The 16,432-nt window shown below is 44.9% G+C and overlaps 1 protein-coding gene across 1 annotated transcript in view; it reads left to right on the forward strand.

The window, feature by feature from the left end:
• Npas3 (neuronal PAS domain protein 3) overlaps window positions 1–9,714 on the forward strand; it is an 825,350-nt gene extending 815,636 nt beyond the window's left edge. The window contains exons 11-12 of the mRNA XM_028757484.1: window positions 3,322–3,446; window positions 5,297–9,714. Coding sequence (XP_028613317.1) covers window positions 3,322–3,446; window positions 5,297–6,633 — 1,462 coding nt within the window. The 3' untranslated portion in view covers window positions 6,634–9,714. The remainder of the gene's footprint in view (window positions 1–3,321; window positions 3,447–5,296) is intronic.
• The last annotated feature ends 6,718 nt before the right edge of the window (window positions 9,715–16,432 follow it).

Raw genomic sequence — 16,432 nt, forward strand, 5'->3', positions numbered from 1 at the left:
ACAAGGACATGCGCAGGCAGGCTGCTCTCCTTCCTGCAAGATTCAGAGAAACGGGAGACGATCAAAGCCCGCTAAATATTGGGTTGTCAGTCTGTGGGCAGCCCTGTCCCCAGAGCTGCTTTCCTTCCCTGGGACAAGTTCCACCCAGAAACCTTTGCCTGAAGCTGCTACAGCCTAGAGAGCATCTCCTTATAGCTCCCGCCTTTGCCCTTGCACTCCAGTCCCTGGGAAAGCAAACAGAGCCAGAGGGGAATAGTAGTAAGCTTTTGCTTCCTCTTGCATTCCATCATTTTCATCCCCCCCGCCTCATTGTTTTGATCCTCTCAACCTTCTGCACAGGGTTTTGTTCTCTGGACACTTAGATTTTGGTAAGCAAGATGAGCCACTTTGCTAGAGCACTGACAATCTCAGTGTGATGATGATGATGATAGTAACCGCTTTGCCCGCTGCTCTGGGCTTTCAGTCAAGTTTTATGTTTTTTTTTTAATTTATTTCCATAGCAGTTCAAATTCAACTGCTTCCTAAATGTTGGTACGGTACGAGGTACCTTTTTTCCCCCTTTCCCTACGTCTGTTCTGCTTTGAGATTCCAAAAAGCAGTAAAGTAATAAAGTCAATTGCTTGGGTTTGAGGGCAAGCCTTCAGGAAAGTTCTCTACTGTTCTTGTCACAGAGTTATCACAGCACTTGGCATGGCTACCGCCCACCACCATAATTTGACTCTTTGGCCTCTGTTGTCCTAAAGGCACCAAGCAGGATCCGCATGTGCTCTGAATAGAAAAACTTCCAGTAGAGCTAATGAATGGAACTTGGTACCCTTTGGCTGATAATTTCGACAAAGGCTACCTGAGTCCCATTTTTCTTAGAGACAGCCAAATGGAGCCGCGATGTTAACAAGCGTGGCTCATCAGCACACTGGCCCTTCAGTGTTTCACACACTTTGGTGATGACTTGAAGGCATGAATGTGTTTGCTTTCTGCACCGTATCAATCAGATGCTAATGATTATTGCTCTAGAGAGGCCCTTAATGGATGCCACTTACAAGAGTTTTTCATCTATCTACTTTCTTGTTTCCTCTTTCCAACCTCTTCTGCTCTATATCATTTCTCTCTAAAGGTAAAAGTGTGTGTGCTTACTGTGGCTTTCTCCGAGGGCTGACTCTCATGAGGACCATCCCCCCTTGGTTTTGTGATCTTTTCATGGAGGCTCTGACACCAAGGAATCTGTTTAATCCCTTCTATGAAGCGGTCACTACCGCTACTACAGAAATCTGTGAAAACACAAACAAGAAAATAGAGCAAGATACCAGACATGGATGCTCTTTTGCTGGGCAAAAGTGGTGGTGTCACTGTGAAGAATTAAAGGGCAGTGTGCATTCACTACAGGTTAGACAGCGTGTCTACCATGTTGGTGCACTGTAGTCTCTGAAGGCATCTATGTTTGTTACTCACATTCTGTGGGATTTATTTACTGGTTATTGTGTATTTTCTTGAGAAACATACAATGGTATTAATTTATCTAATTTATTTATTTATTTATTTATTTATTTATTTATTACTGTGTACTTTCTACGAGAGTCCTTTAGACTTCCTCATGACTTCCCGCTCTGCCTGTGATGGCAGAAGTAGCAAGAGGAGAAGAGTTTAGATCAACACTATTAATCTAGCCCTGAGCTGAAAAGTAACAGCCCATAAGCATTTGGTAATTCTGGCTCATCAAATTCCTTATGGATGGGAAGAAAGCAGTCTGGGCATCAAAGGCCAGCCTTCAGGCTTCCGCACCCTGGTCTCATGTATGGTAGATCTTTCACAGATGACCTAAAGACCTACCAGGAGATCGATATCAACAGACAGTGAATTGGAGACACATGATCTTTGAGCCCCCGTGGCATCAAGACTACCAGAAGCTGATGCCCGTGGGCTGAGATATAAGCAAGTTCACAAGCCAATCACTCATAGGTGCCATTCTGCAGGCTGGGAGTCTAGTGAGAAAATCACTCCTTGGCACAAAAAGCCCCCCTATATTGGCCTTTCTTTCCCACCTTCTTAGCCAAAAAGGATTATTCTTACCCAAGGAATACTTCACTTCTGGATCCACCCCATGCTCGTCTTCCATTGTTCAGGAATTTCTGCCCTTCTTCATCCCATTCATTGGCAGCGCTTACTAGAAATCCTAACCTCGGAGTACTCAGAGACTGGAGTACCAAGTCTGCCTTCCTACCATCAGTCTCATCTGATTATCTAGAGAAAGTCTTTGCTGTTAAAGCTAATTCACACTAAGGAGCAAATGCCTGATAATCCATCTTAGTGAATTAACCCTCCCAGGGACATCTGCAATTTTAGAGTGGAGACTGAAACAGTGACTTCTTAATATGGGGGATTCAGTAGCAAACGAGTCCCTCATCATGTGCTGTTTCGGCCTCGGCCAGCCACGTACAAGATAGAAGAGGCATTTCCCATTTGGAGGCAAGATGCTTTTCTCCTGCCTTTAGGTTACAGAAGCCTCTACTGATCAGAAATCTGGCAGACGGGGATGGACTTCTCCAGAAGATGGCTAGCTCAAACTGACCGAGCATTTCATTTCCGGAAAAAGGCTTGTTTCTAAGTTAAAAGCAGACCAAACATGAAGCACATTTGTGTCCATGGGTTAGATCCACTCAGTTAGGGCCTCTCTCACACTGGGCTTCTCCCACTGCAATCAGATTCTCCCAGCTAACAAGCCACAGGTGTACACCACATGAGCAGACGAAACCGTGATTGTAATGGGCGTGCTGACAGTTCAGGAGCCGTGCATCCCAAGATGCACCTGCGCATCTGACAGATCGTTAGGCACTGAAGGGCCTGCCACCGCCACCACCCCCATAGCTTTGGAGCAATCCGAACAGCTGAGAAGTTGCATCCAGGAGCCAAGGCAAGGGTACTGAGGCAATGAACTCATTAGGAGCACAGGAGAAGGAAGGACACACCAGGTGGTGTGAGAATGAATCACTGAGATTTCCTCTCATTGGCCCAGCCCCCAGGTGTTATGCCAGGGGGAGCTGCAAGCAGCACGGTCCTCTGGCCCCCAGTGGTACCTGATTATTTAAAAGCTTTTTAGTGGGTTTCATGCAGCATTTGGGTATTCAATCATTGTGGCAGGGTGCACCTGTACCCTGGCACACACAATCCAGGCTTCTTTGAAAATTCCCATGAGCAGCTGAGAAAGGATTTCCCGTTTAGTCCTCAATACTTCCTCAACCCCAGAAGTTTAGGGCAAGGAAGTTCAGGAGATAATGCATGCCCCCTTCCCCCTGCTCCCGATAATGGATGTCTTCCTTCCCACAGTAATCCTGAGTACAAGGACACGCCCATGGACATTGCGCAACTCCCGCATTTGCCAGAGAAAGCTTCAGAATCCTCGGAGACATCAGACTCTGAGTCAGACTCTAAAGACACCTCAGGTATTACAGGTACTACTTCTCCATGCTCTATAGCTAAGGCGCTCTGATCTAAACACGAGGGGTGGGTAGCACTCAACAGGCCACACTCACGGGCCTAGCAACTGGCCAACTCCTATAACAAAATCAATCCTGACTATCTAAAAAAAAAACACTCATATATATATATATATATATATATATATATATATGATATATATCATCTCCATATTATGTGTATATATGTTGCGGCAGATATGTATACATAATATACATAATAAACACACAGGAAAGAGTAATCACTTAATGTTAGCCCTCCCGTCCTTATAGGAGTAGTAGGATGCTATTCCTATTCTATTACTATTATTAGTCATACTATGGCCCCACAGGAATAGCTCTGCCAGTCCCACAGATGAATGGCTTCTATCAAGGCTCAAACTCCACCAAGTTGGAAAGGAGCCTCTAAAATAGGATCTAAGTCCCCAGGCCAGAAGCTCTTATGTCTTGTTCACTACTCCATGGTATCCATAAACAAAGGGCAGAAGCTATTCTAGAACCTCTGTGCCACTGAACAACTCTTAGAATGATACAGTACTAATACAGTATAATAGTTGCTCGACTGCTAGACTGTTAGGTTTTCTTTCTGGAAGTATCTAGATCAAATCCATACTCTCCCGTTTCTGGTTATCTGAGGGAGTAAGCTTCCTGAGTGATAAGCAGGGCAAGAGAGAGTCCAGGAGCTATGGGCAGGTTGGTCTTCTTTCTATTCTCAATCCCCTCCCAGAGACACAGAGTGAGCAGAGAACTGTGTTCTCCATTGCAGCTGCACAACTGCTTAACAGGGGGAAATGAAGGCCACAGTGGGTACAGGATTCGCCCAAGGTTCTAATCCAGTTGGCTACCCACAACTGTTATGGCAAAGGCATAAAAATCAACATCTCTCTAGGTCTCCTGAGACTGACTGCTGTGGAAAATCTGTTCTCCCTCAAAGGAGACAAATAACTAGGTCCCTCCATCAGCCTCCTGCCTTCAGAGCCCCTGAATTCCAGAGTGTGAACATCAAACACGGTTTGGGGTGTGGGGGCACACTTTGTTTTCCTGGTCTGTAAAATGTGGGGGTCATTGTCGCCCCCCCACCCCTGCCGAAGTTCTAGAATAGTCCCTGCCTTTGTTTATATAGTAGTCAACAAAACCCCCTACTATCATGAGCTTATAGTTAAAGAAAGAGACAAACACAGATAAAAACACAGTGAATCGCCGGGCAGTGGTGGCACACGCCTTTAATCCCAGCACTTGGGAAGCAGAGGCAGGCAGATTTCTGAGTTCATGGCCAGCCTGCTCTACAGAATGAGTTCCAGGACAGCCAGGGCTATACAGAGAAACCCTGTCTCGGGAAAAACCAAAACCAAAACAAAACAAAACAAAACAAAAAAAACAGTGAATCAAAAACCCACAGATGTAGAGTGTGATTTTCAATAATGAATAGATACTCACCAATGGAAAGCACAAACCTAACAGTCATGTGATATTCAACCATCTTGCCTTTTATGTCCCGAAGACTATATTCCGGGTTAATCTGACTCCCTGGGGGTGTCCGCACGACTTCCTACACTTGACTGTGCTAAAAATCACCTGTTCACAGGCCATATCTGATCTGGCAGGTCAGGGCAGAACCTGGGGGTCTGCATTGGTACCAAATGTGGTGCTTTGTTTGGGGAAGACCAACAGGAAGGGGTGGGTGCTGCTGTGCTATGATCGGCCCCTTTGGCTAAACTTCAGCCAAGCTGTGGCTCCTGTTGTGCTGGGTCCTAAGTTTTGCCTTTCTGCTGATGGGTGTCTCCTCTCTTCCCTCTCGCCCCCTGCCACCCGCGGGCCTCACGCAGAGGACAACGAGAACTCCAAGTCCGACGAGAAGGGCAATCAGTCCGAGAACAGCGAAGATCCAGAGCCTGACCGCAAGAAGTCAGGCAGCGCATGTGACAATGACATGAACTGCAACGACGATGGCCACAGCTCCAGCAATCCAGACAGCCGTGACAGCGACGACAGCTTCGAGCACTCGGACTTTGAACACCCCAAGGCGGCTGAGGATGGCTTTGGTGCGCTGGGCCCCATGCAGATCAAAGTGGAGCGCTACGTGGAGAGCGAGGCGGACCTGCGGCTACAGCCCTGCGAGTCCCTCACGTCGGACAGCGCCAAGGACTCAGACAGCGCGAACGAGGCGGGCGCGCAGGCGTCCAGCAAACACCAGAAGCGCAAGCGGCGGAGGAAACGGCAGAAGGGCGGCAGCGCCAGTCGCCGGCGCCTGTCCAGCGCGTCCAGCCCAGGCCTGGACGCCGGTCTGGTGGAGCCTCCGCGGCTGCTGTCGTCGCCGCACAGCGCCTCGGTGCTCAAGATCAAGACAGAGATCGCTGAGCCCATCAACTTCGACAACGACAGCAGCATCTGGAACTACCCACCCAACCGGGAGATCTCCAGGAATGAGTCACCGTACAGCATGACCAAGCCCCCCACCTCTGAGCACTTCCCGTCCCCGCAGGGCCAGGGAGGCAGCAGCGGAGGCGGGGGAGCGCTGCACGTGGCCATCCCCGACTCGGTCCTCACCCCACCGGGCGCTGATGGCACAGCTGGCCGCAAGACTCAGTTCAGTGGCACAGCCCCGGTGGCCTCCGATCCACTATCGCCCCCGCTCTCGGCGTCCCCGCGGGACAAGCACCCCGGGGGCGGGGCGGGGAGTGGTGGGAGTGGCCCTGGTGCATCCAACTCCTTGCTGTACACTGGGGACCTGGAAGCCCTGCAGAGGTTGCAAGCGGGCAACGTCGTGCTTCCGCTGGTACACCGGGTGACCGGGACCCTGGCGGCCACCAGCACAGCCGCACAGAGGGTCTACACCACGGGCACCATCCGCTACGCACCCGCTGAGGTGACCCTGGCCATGCAGGGCAACCTGCTACCCAACGCGCACGCTGTTAACTTCGTGGACGTTAACAGCCCAGGCTTTGGCCTCGACCCCAAGACGCCCATGGAGATGCTCTACCACCACGTGCACCGACTCAACATGTCAGGACCATTTGGCAGCGCTGTGAGCGCGGCCAGCCTCACACAGATGCCAGGTGGCAACGTGTTCACCACGGCTGAGGGACTCTTCTCCACGCTGCCCTTCCCGGTCTACAGCAACGGTATCCACGCGGCACAGACTCTGGAGCGCAAAGAAGACTGAGCGGGCCCCACTCAGGAGGCATCGTCGTTTTCGTTTTAGACCTTTCATTCTAGCACTTTGAATTCGAGCTGGTCAACGTCTTCTCGCAACACGGTGGCCCCATTCCACCCCCTCTCTTTCTTTCATTGGACTTATTCTTTCTGTAAAGACATGTTTATTTTTTTGCCTTCAGAGGGTCAGATGACCGGTTGCCTGCCATTTTGTCTTCTAAGATGTGTGTTGGGTTGTTTGGCTTTCCTTTGCATCTTTATTAAGATGTCTTTAATGTGTATATGCCTCTGCCATAGAATACTCAGTCTTGTGGTCAAGAGATTTCTCAAGTGACAACCAATGGGTTTTCTTCCTATAAAGGTCTTGATATGATCAAGATGGAAAGAAACACGCATAAATGATTGTGCCCTGTTTGACTAAGTCAAATGAAATGGGGTGGGTGGTTTGGTTTGGTTTTCCTGTTCCTAATTCCTTTGAAAATAGGGGAATAGTATTTTAGAATTTTATGCAGAATTTAATTCTTTTTATGATTAAGATTTTAAGATTTTCTTACTTGCACATAAAAATAATTTGGGTTCTTAAACTTAATTTCTGGCCTGTGACTAGAATGTTGTTTTTTTTTTTTAAACAAAAAAGTTGGACTAAGTGTTAATTACTGAAACATTAACTTAATTTCTAAAACCATGGTGCTATCATTTATTAATCTATAATGTCTTCATACAAAATGCAGCTTCCGGGCTGGATTTTGGAAAAGAAAATGTGTTCTGTCCTGGTCTGGAGTCCCTGTTGCTACAGTCAGTCTCCTTGGTTAATTAAGACAAAGCCCTCATTAACATTTGCTGCAGGACTTAAAGGTTTTTTTACCTCCCAACTAACAAACAGAGCCTCACTTTCAATTTAATGGGTCAGTAAAGCCCTATTAAAAGGGGACTTCTGGACAACTCAGACTGACTTGAGGAACAGTTTAAGTAAATACTGCCATTTTTGAGATTTTTTTTTTCCTCACTCAGTCTAACTGAGGCTGATTTTTGCAACTTCAGTAACACTTAAGAGTAAAAGAAGGAGAAGGAGAAATATTTAACAGACTCTTTGTTTATATTTGGGTTTTTTGTTTGTTTTTATTTCTTGCTAATTAAAAAATAGGTTATATGGGAGGGGGTGCTGATTTGATGGAATTTATTTCCCTTCAATTCTTATTTGCATTGAAACCAACAAGTTCTTAAAACTAAAGAATGGATTAATAAGCTTCAGACAGATAACTGCAACCGAAAACCGCACATTCAATGAAAAAAGAGTAAAAAAAAAAAAAGGAAAAAGAAAAAGAAAATGAAAAAAGAGCCTATTTTGTCTTCGTTGCCAGAAATCAGTGTGGTGTCAAACACTCCAAATGACTGTCCAGTGTAGACTCTTCTCCCACTTCGTTTTTGGCAGCTGTTTGTTAAGGCATCTAATCCCAGATGTGAGAACTGTAATGTGTGCAAACGTGTAGTGTCCTTGGCTGTGGGTCCCATTGCAGTTTCTGTGTGTTTCTATATGCAGTGTATGCTAAGCTACTGTAGTCGTTTTGTCCCTGTCTTCTCCGTGCTCTGTCTCTAGTGGAGTGGCACAGTCCCATTCCTGCGGTCCTAGTGAATTGGTGACTCTTGGGGGTTAGTGGGTTTGTGTGGTGGCCTTTCCCTGTGATGTCACCCATATGCTTCTATTGTCTGTGGATCCTGTCTTACTTTTCTAAATCCCTGTTGTTGCTTTGCTGTTGTATACTCTCCCTGCCTTCCCTGGTCTTTCCCTCCCTGTCTCCCCTTTCTCTCCTCTGCTTCCCCCTTCCCTGATAGCCCAAATCTATTTCATTCTCAGAGATTTTTAAAAAAGAAGAAAAAAAAAAGACTCTTAACTAGCTCAAGGTTAATGGAGCCATCTTTCCCACAACGGAATTCTGGGTCTGACTTTCTCTGTGGAGTACTACACAGAGCACTGAAGACTAATGCTCAGATACATTGAATTAATTGATACCACACGGCCTCAGCTGTTAACATTCCCAGAGTCCCTTGTGCTCTACCTATAAGCAGTGGGTGCTTTTGCTTTCCTTTCAGGTTGGCTGATGGAGCAGTATATAAAGCAATTACCAGTTAGACAGAAAATGATTTCAAAGGCCAACTGACATTTTTTAAACAAAATGGGAGGGGTTAATGGAATATAGAATTGTCATATATATTTGTTTATTCGTGCAATGCTAATATAGTAACTTGGCTGTCCTTTGAATTATCACTGTGCTGAGTGGATTTCCTCTAGAACTTTGGATTCCATGAGTTGGGCCCAGGCCATGGTGGAATAATAACAGAAGGAAGTTAAATGCCACAAATCTTAGCACTGAGCTTCCTTGAAGGACTTAAGTCAGTTTAGAAGATGAAGAAAGCCGATGGAGAAATTTAAAGATTAGTTTTGGAAGCCGTACTCTAGCTATTGAACAATCAAGGGAATGCACCTCTCAGCTACAAAGAACAGCCAGACAGCTGGGTTTTTTTTTTTCTTTTATAAATGTTTCTGTGTTGTGTCAAGATGATTTCTGGTGATTTAAACTAACAGATAATCACAGCTGCTGTCTAAATCCATAGTGTTTAAAAATTACAAAATGAAAAAAAAAACCACTTCATTACCTGTGAAGACTGTGTCTGTGTTTTTAACTATTTCTTGTACAAATATATGAAAACTTTTATGAGGAGACTGGTGCCACGTAGCTGAATCATGGGGAAAGGGATCTTCTGTTCGTAAAAACCTTAGCAGTGTTACCAACTCTACAATATATATATAAAAATAATTAAAACGTTACAAAGCGACAGCTATGCTACATTTGTTTTGTGTGAAGCTAACCGGACTTAACTTCCTGAGTGCCTGGCTTATTTTGAAACATTTTTTCATTGACCATTGATAATGCTGCAAATCAGAAATGTACATACTTCATTTACAACAGGGTTCTTTTTATACTTTTGTAGATTCTCATACATGTCACACACATGGTTGTCTTTATGTAACTTAATTTTTTTCATCCGCAGGTGCCATTTTCATAATAAACTTCTCTTGGATTTGTTACTATCTGGCATCATTTGTTTTACATGTAATCATCCTAACTAGCGAATGCTGGTAGTATTTGTTTAAGCAGGTACCTTGGTCATTATTCTTTATCTTTGAAAATGAAAACACTTGAAAAAATACATATATATGTGTAGCTTGTTTTCCTCATGAGGCTGACAAGGCACAGATTACGATGCTAATCCAAATACTACTACAGGGGACTTGCAACCATCCTGAATTTCCAGTTACCCCAATTCATTGTCATAGTGAGCATCTATTGTGCACGTTATCAAAGCTGAGCAATGGGCCTTCGACATTAACCTCTGTGGGAAAGTGCATTTTTTTCTTGATTAATGCACAGTAAGCGGTGACAGTTTTCGTACATTAATCATTTAAAATGCACTCTGTGTTTCCATCCCTTATGATCTATAATGTATATCCAACTCTTCATTGCTTATGTTCTCTTTTTACCCTCAATACCTACTTTTGTGGCTAGCCTGAGGAATCTGTGGTTGGGCTGTGTTACCGTGAAGTCAACTGTGTGGCCTGTTGTGTTTTAAGGCAGGTTATCTGAAGCATTTTCTAAAGCGCCAGCTGTTTTCTCAAAGGTAAGGAAGAGGTGGATTGCTAGTTAACTCTGTACATTACCAACAGAAACAAATGGATGTAACTGACAGAGGAGACAAACATGCGCACAAAAACTGCAGACAGTAGTAACTATCACCTTCCTAGCTTTAAGTCTTCAGTGACATTTGTCACGTTATGGTAGCTGTTATTAGCAGAGGCATGTTTATGGCAGAGTAGGTAGGGTTGTATGGCCCTAGGTTTCTCTGCAATTTCCTATGTGGGTCCTTATTCAGAAGCACTTAGAAATAAAGAAACACACTATTGAGTTTGTCCATCTCTTTTCGTCCCCCTTTCCCCTGAGAGTTAGACGGGTACTATATAGGAAGACTGAGAAAACAAATGTCCAAGCTAGAAACTCAGTCCTAAATGAATAATTGGTAGATGAGGAAGGGGCCACCTAAGGCACTCTGATGGATGCTGGTGGTACTGGCTTTTAGGGATGGTTTTCAGGGTGTCATGGGGCACAGGGACTATTGTATAAGTGACAGTGGATGATGCTGACAGTCAGCCATGACGTTCTACCTCTGGACATTTAGCCCTATGATCCAGAAGTGAGAGCCATGATGGTCAATGAAAGCAAGCCAGACATCAATTCAGAGTCTCACAGTTATCAGCACTTCTACACTAAAAGTGGAAGAAAATCTAGACTCTTATCCTCAGCATCAACAAGTTCCCTGTTTTTTATAAGGACCCAACAGTGCTAAAAAAATGATCACGAAAGAAATAACTTTGCAGTCATAGAAGGTGAGTGAGCTCTAGGATCAGATCCCCTTGCCCTTCCTGACAAGCTGCCACTTCCCCAGTGCCAGGGCTGACAGCCCAGCCAGAGTCCCCAGCTCTGCATAAGCACAGAGCCTCTCTCCTTTGCCAGACTGGCAGTATGTAAGTTTGTCAGGGCTCTAATTTACAGATGGTAAGCAGATATTGGGGGGGGAGGGTGGCAAAAGCCAGTTCTCTATAGCACCTCAGGTCTTCCAGCTGATAATGATGGAATTCATTCAGCAATAAAGAACAAGAAAATTGTACACACAAGCAACAGAAAAGCCAAGAGGGAAGATACACATTGACTGAGCTGAACCTGAAGAAGCTGTGTTTAGTCCTCGTGGATGGTGATTCTTAACCACCTTCCTCTACACCTAAACAGTCTATTTACACTGAGAATGTTTAATCAGCTAACAAGGAACTAGCTCTTTGGCCTGTGCACTGCACTGAGAGCAGGTAGTGATGTATAGACAGACAGAAGGTGGTCTGGTCAAGCCAGAGCTCTTCTTCAGATTCCAAACCAGAGCGCAAAGGTCTTACAAAACAGGAAAGGGAAGGATGAATACCTTTGCTAACACATCATGTCATGCAGTGAAAACCAGACAAATCTTGTCAAGGAGCATAATTCCCAAACACTGCTAACACCACCAAGAATAAGAAACCTCTCTAGGACACTAAGGTGAGTGGACAGCCACAGCTGCCTCCTGCTCTCCTGTGTCTCCTAGGAAACCATTCTAAAGAAAGAAAGCTAACCTGGAAAACTCCCCCATAGACATGAATCATTGTATGTTCAACATCAGGGCCTTCTAGAGTGCCCAGCACTATGATTTGCAAATAGTGTTGGCCCTGTGATCAAATGGAACAGTGGCCATAAGGAGAAAAGAAAACATGAGCATGGCCCACCAAGGGACAGAGATTCTACTAAAAACATCCATGTTTGACAGGACAGCTTGAGGTTTTATCAAGAGAGGAAGTTTAAAATGAATAAACCAACAAGTTCACCCATTCCCGTTGTTAGAATTTGGGTGTGGTTTGGACAGACAACGTGAGGCCGATCCGGTTCCACAGGGAGGGATTTATTTAGGGAGGGGGGTGAGAGAGAAGAGGGGAAATGGCGAAGAGAAGAGGAAGAGAGGGAGGTTGGGGCGGTCTCAACTATTTAAGTGGGTGATGATGTGTAACTTCCCAGGTGTAAGTGAGCGAGGCAGGTGAATTCTGGGAGTGGTTGTCTCAGCAATGTAGGAGTCGCCGGCCCCTGAATATGACATCACTGGGTTCAGACTTATACTAACACTGGTGGTCCTGGCTGGCACAGAATGGCTCAGTGAGAAATGTAGGCTAGCTAACTGTTGTCTTCTCTATACCCAACAACTGTGGCGATAAATTGAAGACAGAGGAAAAGAAGCAGAAGCAAAAGGGGTCTAAGCAGTTGGCCTTGGTAAACTGTGAGTAACATTGTAACCTGCAGCCAGCCACATAATAGATACTGACTTCAAAAGAAAGATTATTAAAATATCCTTCTAGACTGGCAGGCAAGTCTTCCAGAGACTGTTAGAAATGGGGAGAGATCTTCATGTGTAGCTAGCTATTCTAATGCTGAGGGTTTTCCAGCCCAGGGTTGGAGAGTTACAATAAAAGGTTGGAACTGAAATCTTCCTTCTGCTGTCAAACTGACTAAATCTAAACTCTCCTCCAATCTGCGTGGCTTTCAAAGATGTGAAGATGGATGTCAAACTTCCTTAAAGCTGTAGGCTGAAGGCCAGTCCCCCACCCACCCATCCTCCATGGCATTGTTGGCTGGATTCTTTCATGCTCTAGTCACTGGCATGAGAATTCATCAACTCCTTGTATAGATTTCTTAGGACTACTTAATTACCACACACTGGTGGCTCTCAGAGCTCTTAAGGACTAGAAGTCTGAAGGCTTGGTAGCCACCAAAGAGGACTCTAAGACTGGGCTCCATGCTTGTCTCTTAACTTCTGGCTATACCTAGCAACAGTCCTTGGTGGATGGACATATCATTCCAATCCTCATCTTCTTTGTATCCCCATGTCTTGACATAGAGTTCACATAGGTATCTCTCACTAAAGGACAACTGCCACATTCAGTACAGCCCCACAAACAGCCTTGACTGGGGCAGCAAAGGAACAAAGACAGACAGACACACAGACATGCAGGAAGGGTGGATGGAATGATCTAGGCTCCTGACTAGAGAAACCATAGCACCCAAGAAGCACAATATGGAGTTGGGCAGAGAGGAGAGTTATTGCACACAGCTGAAGAAAGAAGTGGAGTGATTGCACATAAGCAAAGAGGCGGGGTTTATAGTGTGCAGCTGCATCACGGAGATGGGCTTAGATCATCTAAGTGGGATCAGTCCCTGTAGGGGAGCAGTCTGCAGCCTATAAATACCTGGGGAGAAAAGCTATGGAGCACATTTTCTGCATACACTAACAACTCCACAAGGAAAAAAATTGCCAATCCTCTGAGCCTGAGGCTATGGGGTCCTTGATATGGCTATACCCAAGTCAACAGCACACATTCATTCAGAGCTGTATTCACTCAGGGATCCCTTGGCTCTGCACAGGCATCAGTCTCATGAGACTAAGGACCTGGTTGACTCCATCATGACATCATTTGTACTGATGACAACTACAACACCCAACTACATACATACAAACAAGAATATAGGGAAAGAAGACTGCAGGCAGTGGTGCTGGCTGATTTCAACTGGGTGGGATAGGGTAGGGTCAGGGGAGGGCAAGTCCACTCATGAGAGTCCATATTCAGATGTGTCCTTGGACATAACAGTCGGCTACAGGTGTGAGCAGGGTCTGCATAGTACAGAGGTCCTCAAGTTATCATCATCTTCACTCAAACCTCTATTCCACTAGAATACCTGGGTCTTTTTACCCTCCTCTAGGAGTATGGCCCTCACCCAAGGTTGGTCTGTGCTATGGTGAAAATTAATTGAAAGGAAGTGGCACACTAAGAATAGGAGGTGAACAGGGTCTGTCCCTCTGAAACATTTTCCACTCCCATTGTGCTTGGCCATACACATCCCTCACATAACTTTTGGAAAATGGAGACCTGACCCAAGTATATGTTGAAGTCTGGGAAACAGGCACATAGTGCACCTATAACAAACACTTCCAGGGGGTTTACTTCCTTGTAAGAAAACTGAGGCAGGAGAAAACCAACCACAGGGAAGAAATGGGAAGAATTAAAGCACCATATCAGCCCATCATGAACCCAGCATCCTGGGTGGAAATGCCAATGCTCTTGGCACATGTGTGTAAGATCAACTCAAATTTAAAATAGAATTATCAAATCTAACCCTTAAATTTCCCGAATATTTGGGAGGCTCCTTGATCCTTTTTATTTGTCAAAATCAGAGAGAATAGCCCAAAATATAGTCCCTGACTGTTTTCCCCCAAAACTAGACTTTTTAGTCCCTGGCTTTCCAACATTTGTCGTATACTTTTCTGGGGACATTTGGTCACTTATTCCCTCCACCTTGTCCTATTTGAAGCCATAAAATATTACAAGAGGAGTGAGTATGTTGGAAATATTTTTCTGAAAGGAAATAAAACAATATTTTGGGGTTTAGGAATAATATGGATGAAGTATTAAAACTACGGGAACAAAGGAAACAGAAGGTAAGGAGGTGACACTCCCTGTGCTGAAAGGTGCTCAGATTTATAGTGGAAGTGTCAGAAACAGGATGTAATATCCCTGTGACCCCCCCCCACCTCCCTGAAGCAAAGCCATTATGCCCTTGATGAATTATTGACTTTGGAGTTTTATCTGTGCCATGAATAATCTAAAACTTGGGAGTCTCAGGGCACAGTTCATAAACAAATAATTATATCACAATGATAATTTTTCAGGAATTGCAACATCAATCATGGCCATGTTATTATCAAGTACATTTTCTGGTTGCCTCTATTCATCAAACCCTCCTCCCTCTCCACCCTTCCACATGACACAAGCAAAACTCATCACCAGATTGCCTCTTATTTACACATCACTCAAAGGGGGACAGAGCAGACACACACAAAACAGGCCAACCCAGCATTTATGAGAGATGAGTTTTCATTAAGAAAGTTCAAATTAAATGTATTGAGAAAGATGGGGGGGTAATTAATTATTCCAGCCTCCCCCCAAGAAGCTATCTGAAAAGATTTTATTCAGAAGATAAAAACAGACAGAAGGTTTGTTCTGTTTCAGGCAATAGTAATAAAACAAAAGGAGTTGGTCTCTGAAAGCCAGGAAAAATAAGAATACAGTGAAGTACCGATATATAATGCATTGCTTTCGCTCAGATAAAAAGCTTGGTCCTGATTCTGAACATAGAAGAAACAAATGGAAGTCAATCCAGACACTGGGAAAGATACAAATATCCATGTCCATACAAATCGTCAATAGAGCTGACAAGGCTGAGGTCTGGTCCAGTTCTACAATGGTATCAGAAGGCTAATGATTGCAAGCACACAGCAGCACAAAGGCATTGTTAGTCAAGCTTCTGAGTAGTTCACATCCCCTAAGGTCATGGGGCTCCTCTTTGGGAAACAGTTCTTTTCACAATTCAAAAAGGAAAGAGGTAAGTAACAAAGTCAAAGGAGAAACTCCCCCGCTGAGATACAAGGTTACACCACCAGGCTGAAACAGTTATAAGCAGTGTTTCCCATCAACTCCTGAGCAAGAGAGCTTTCTCCTTGTCTCTACTTCCTAACTGACAGATTATGCCTGTGAAGCAAGGGACATTGCAATGAGCAACAGATAATTCACAGCAGAGCCAGGTGTACTGTGGCACACCTGTAATCCCAGCACTCAGAAGGCTGAAGCAAGAGGATCATGAGTTCAAGCCCACCGTGGGCTACATAGTAACACCCTGTTTCAGGAAATAGAGTCCTCACACTGAGGTACCAACCCAAGGATCCAAGACAATACAGTCCCATAGGAACCCCTGAGCTTAGATCAGATTATATCCTCCCTGGTATAGAAATGGGACTAGGAAAGGGGCAGGTTGCTGTGGCAGTAGAGAGCACAGAAAGCTAGGAGGACACGGTTCACAGTAAGGAGTTAAATCCAGGTTCATGAGCCACCTAAATAGCACGCCACCCTGTAAGCAGCTCTGTCACCTGAAGCATTCTTCACTATTCTGTTGCCTTTGTTTTAAAATCATTGAGTTTCTTGAATGTGTCTAGACCACTGTATCTCACACTCCCTGTGGGGCATAATGTCTTAGTTAGGGTTTCTATTGCTGGAATGAGATACCATGACTAAAGCAAGTTAGTGAGGAAAGAGTTTATTTGACTTACACCTCCACATTGCAGTTCATCATTGA

The sequence above is a fragment of the Grammomys surdaster genome, unplaced genomic scaffold, assembly GCF_004785775.1.
Source record: "Grammomys surdaster isolate TR1022 unplaced genomic scaffold, NIH_TR_1.0 126163, whole genome shotgun sequence".
Lineage (NCBI taxonomy): Eukaryota > Metazoa > Chordata > Mammalia > Rodentia > Muridae > Grammomys > Grammomys surdaster.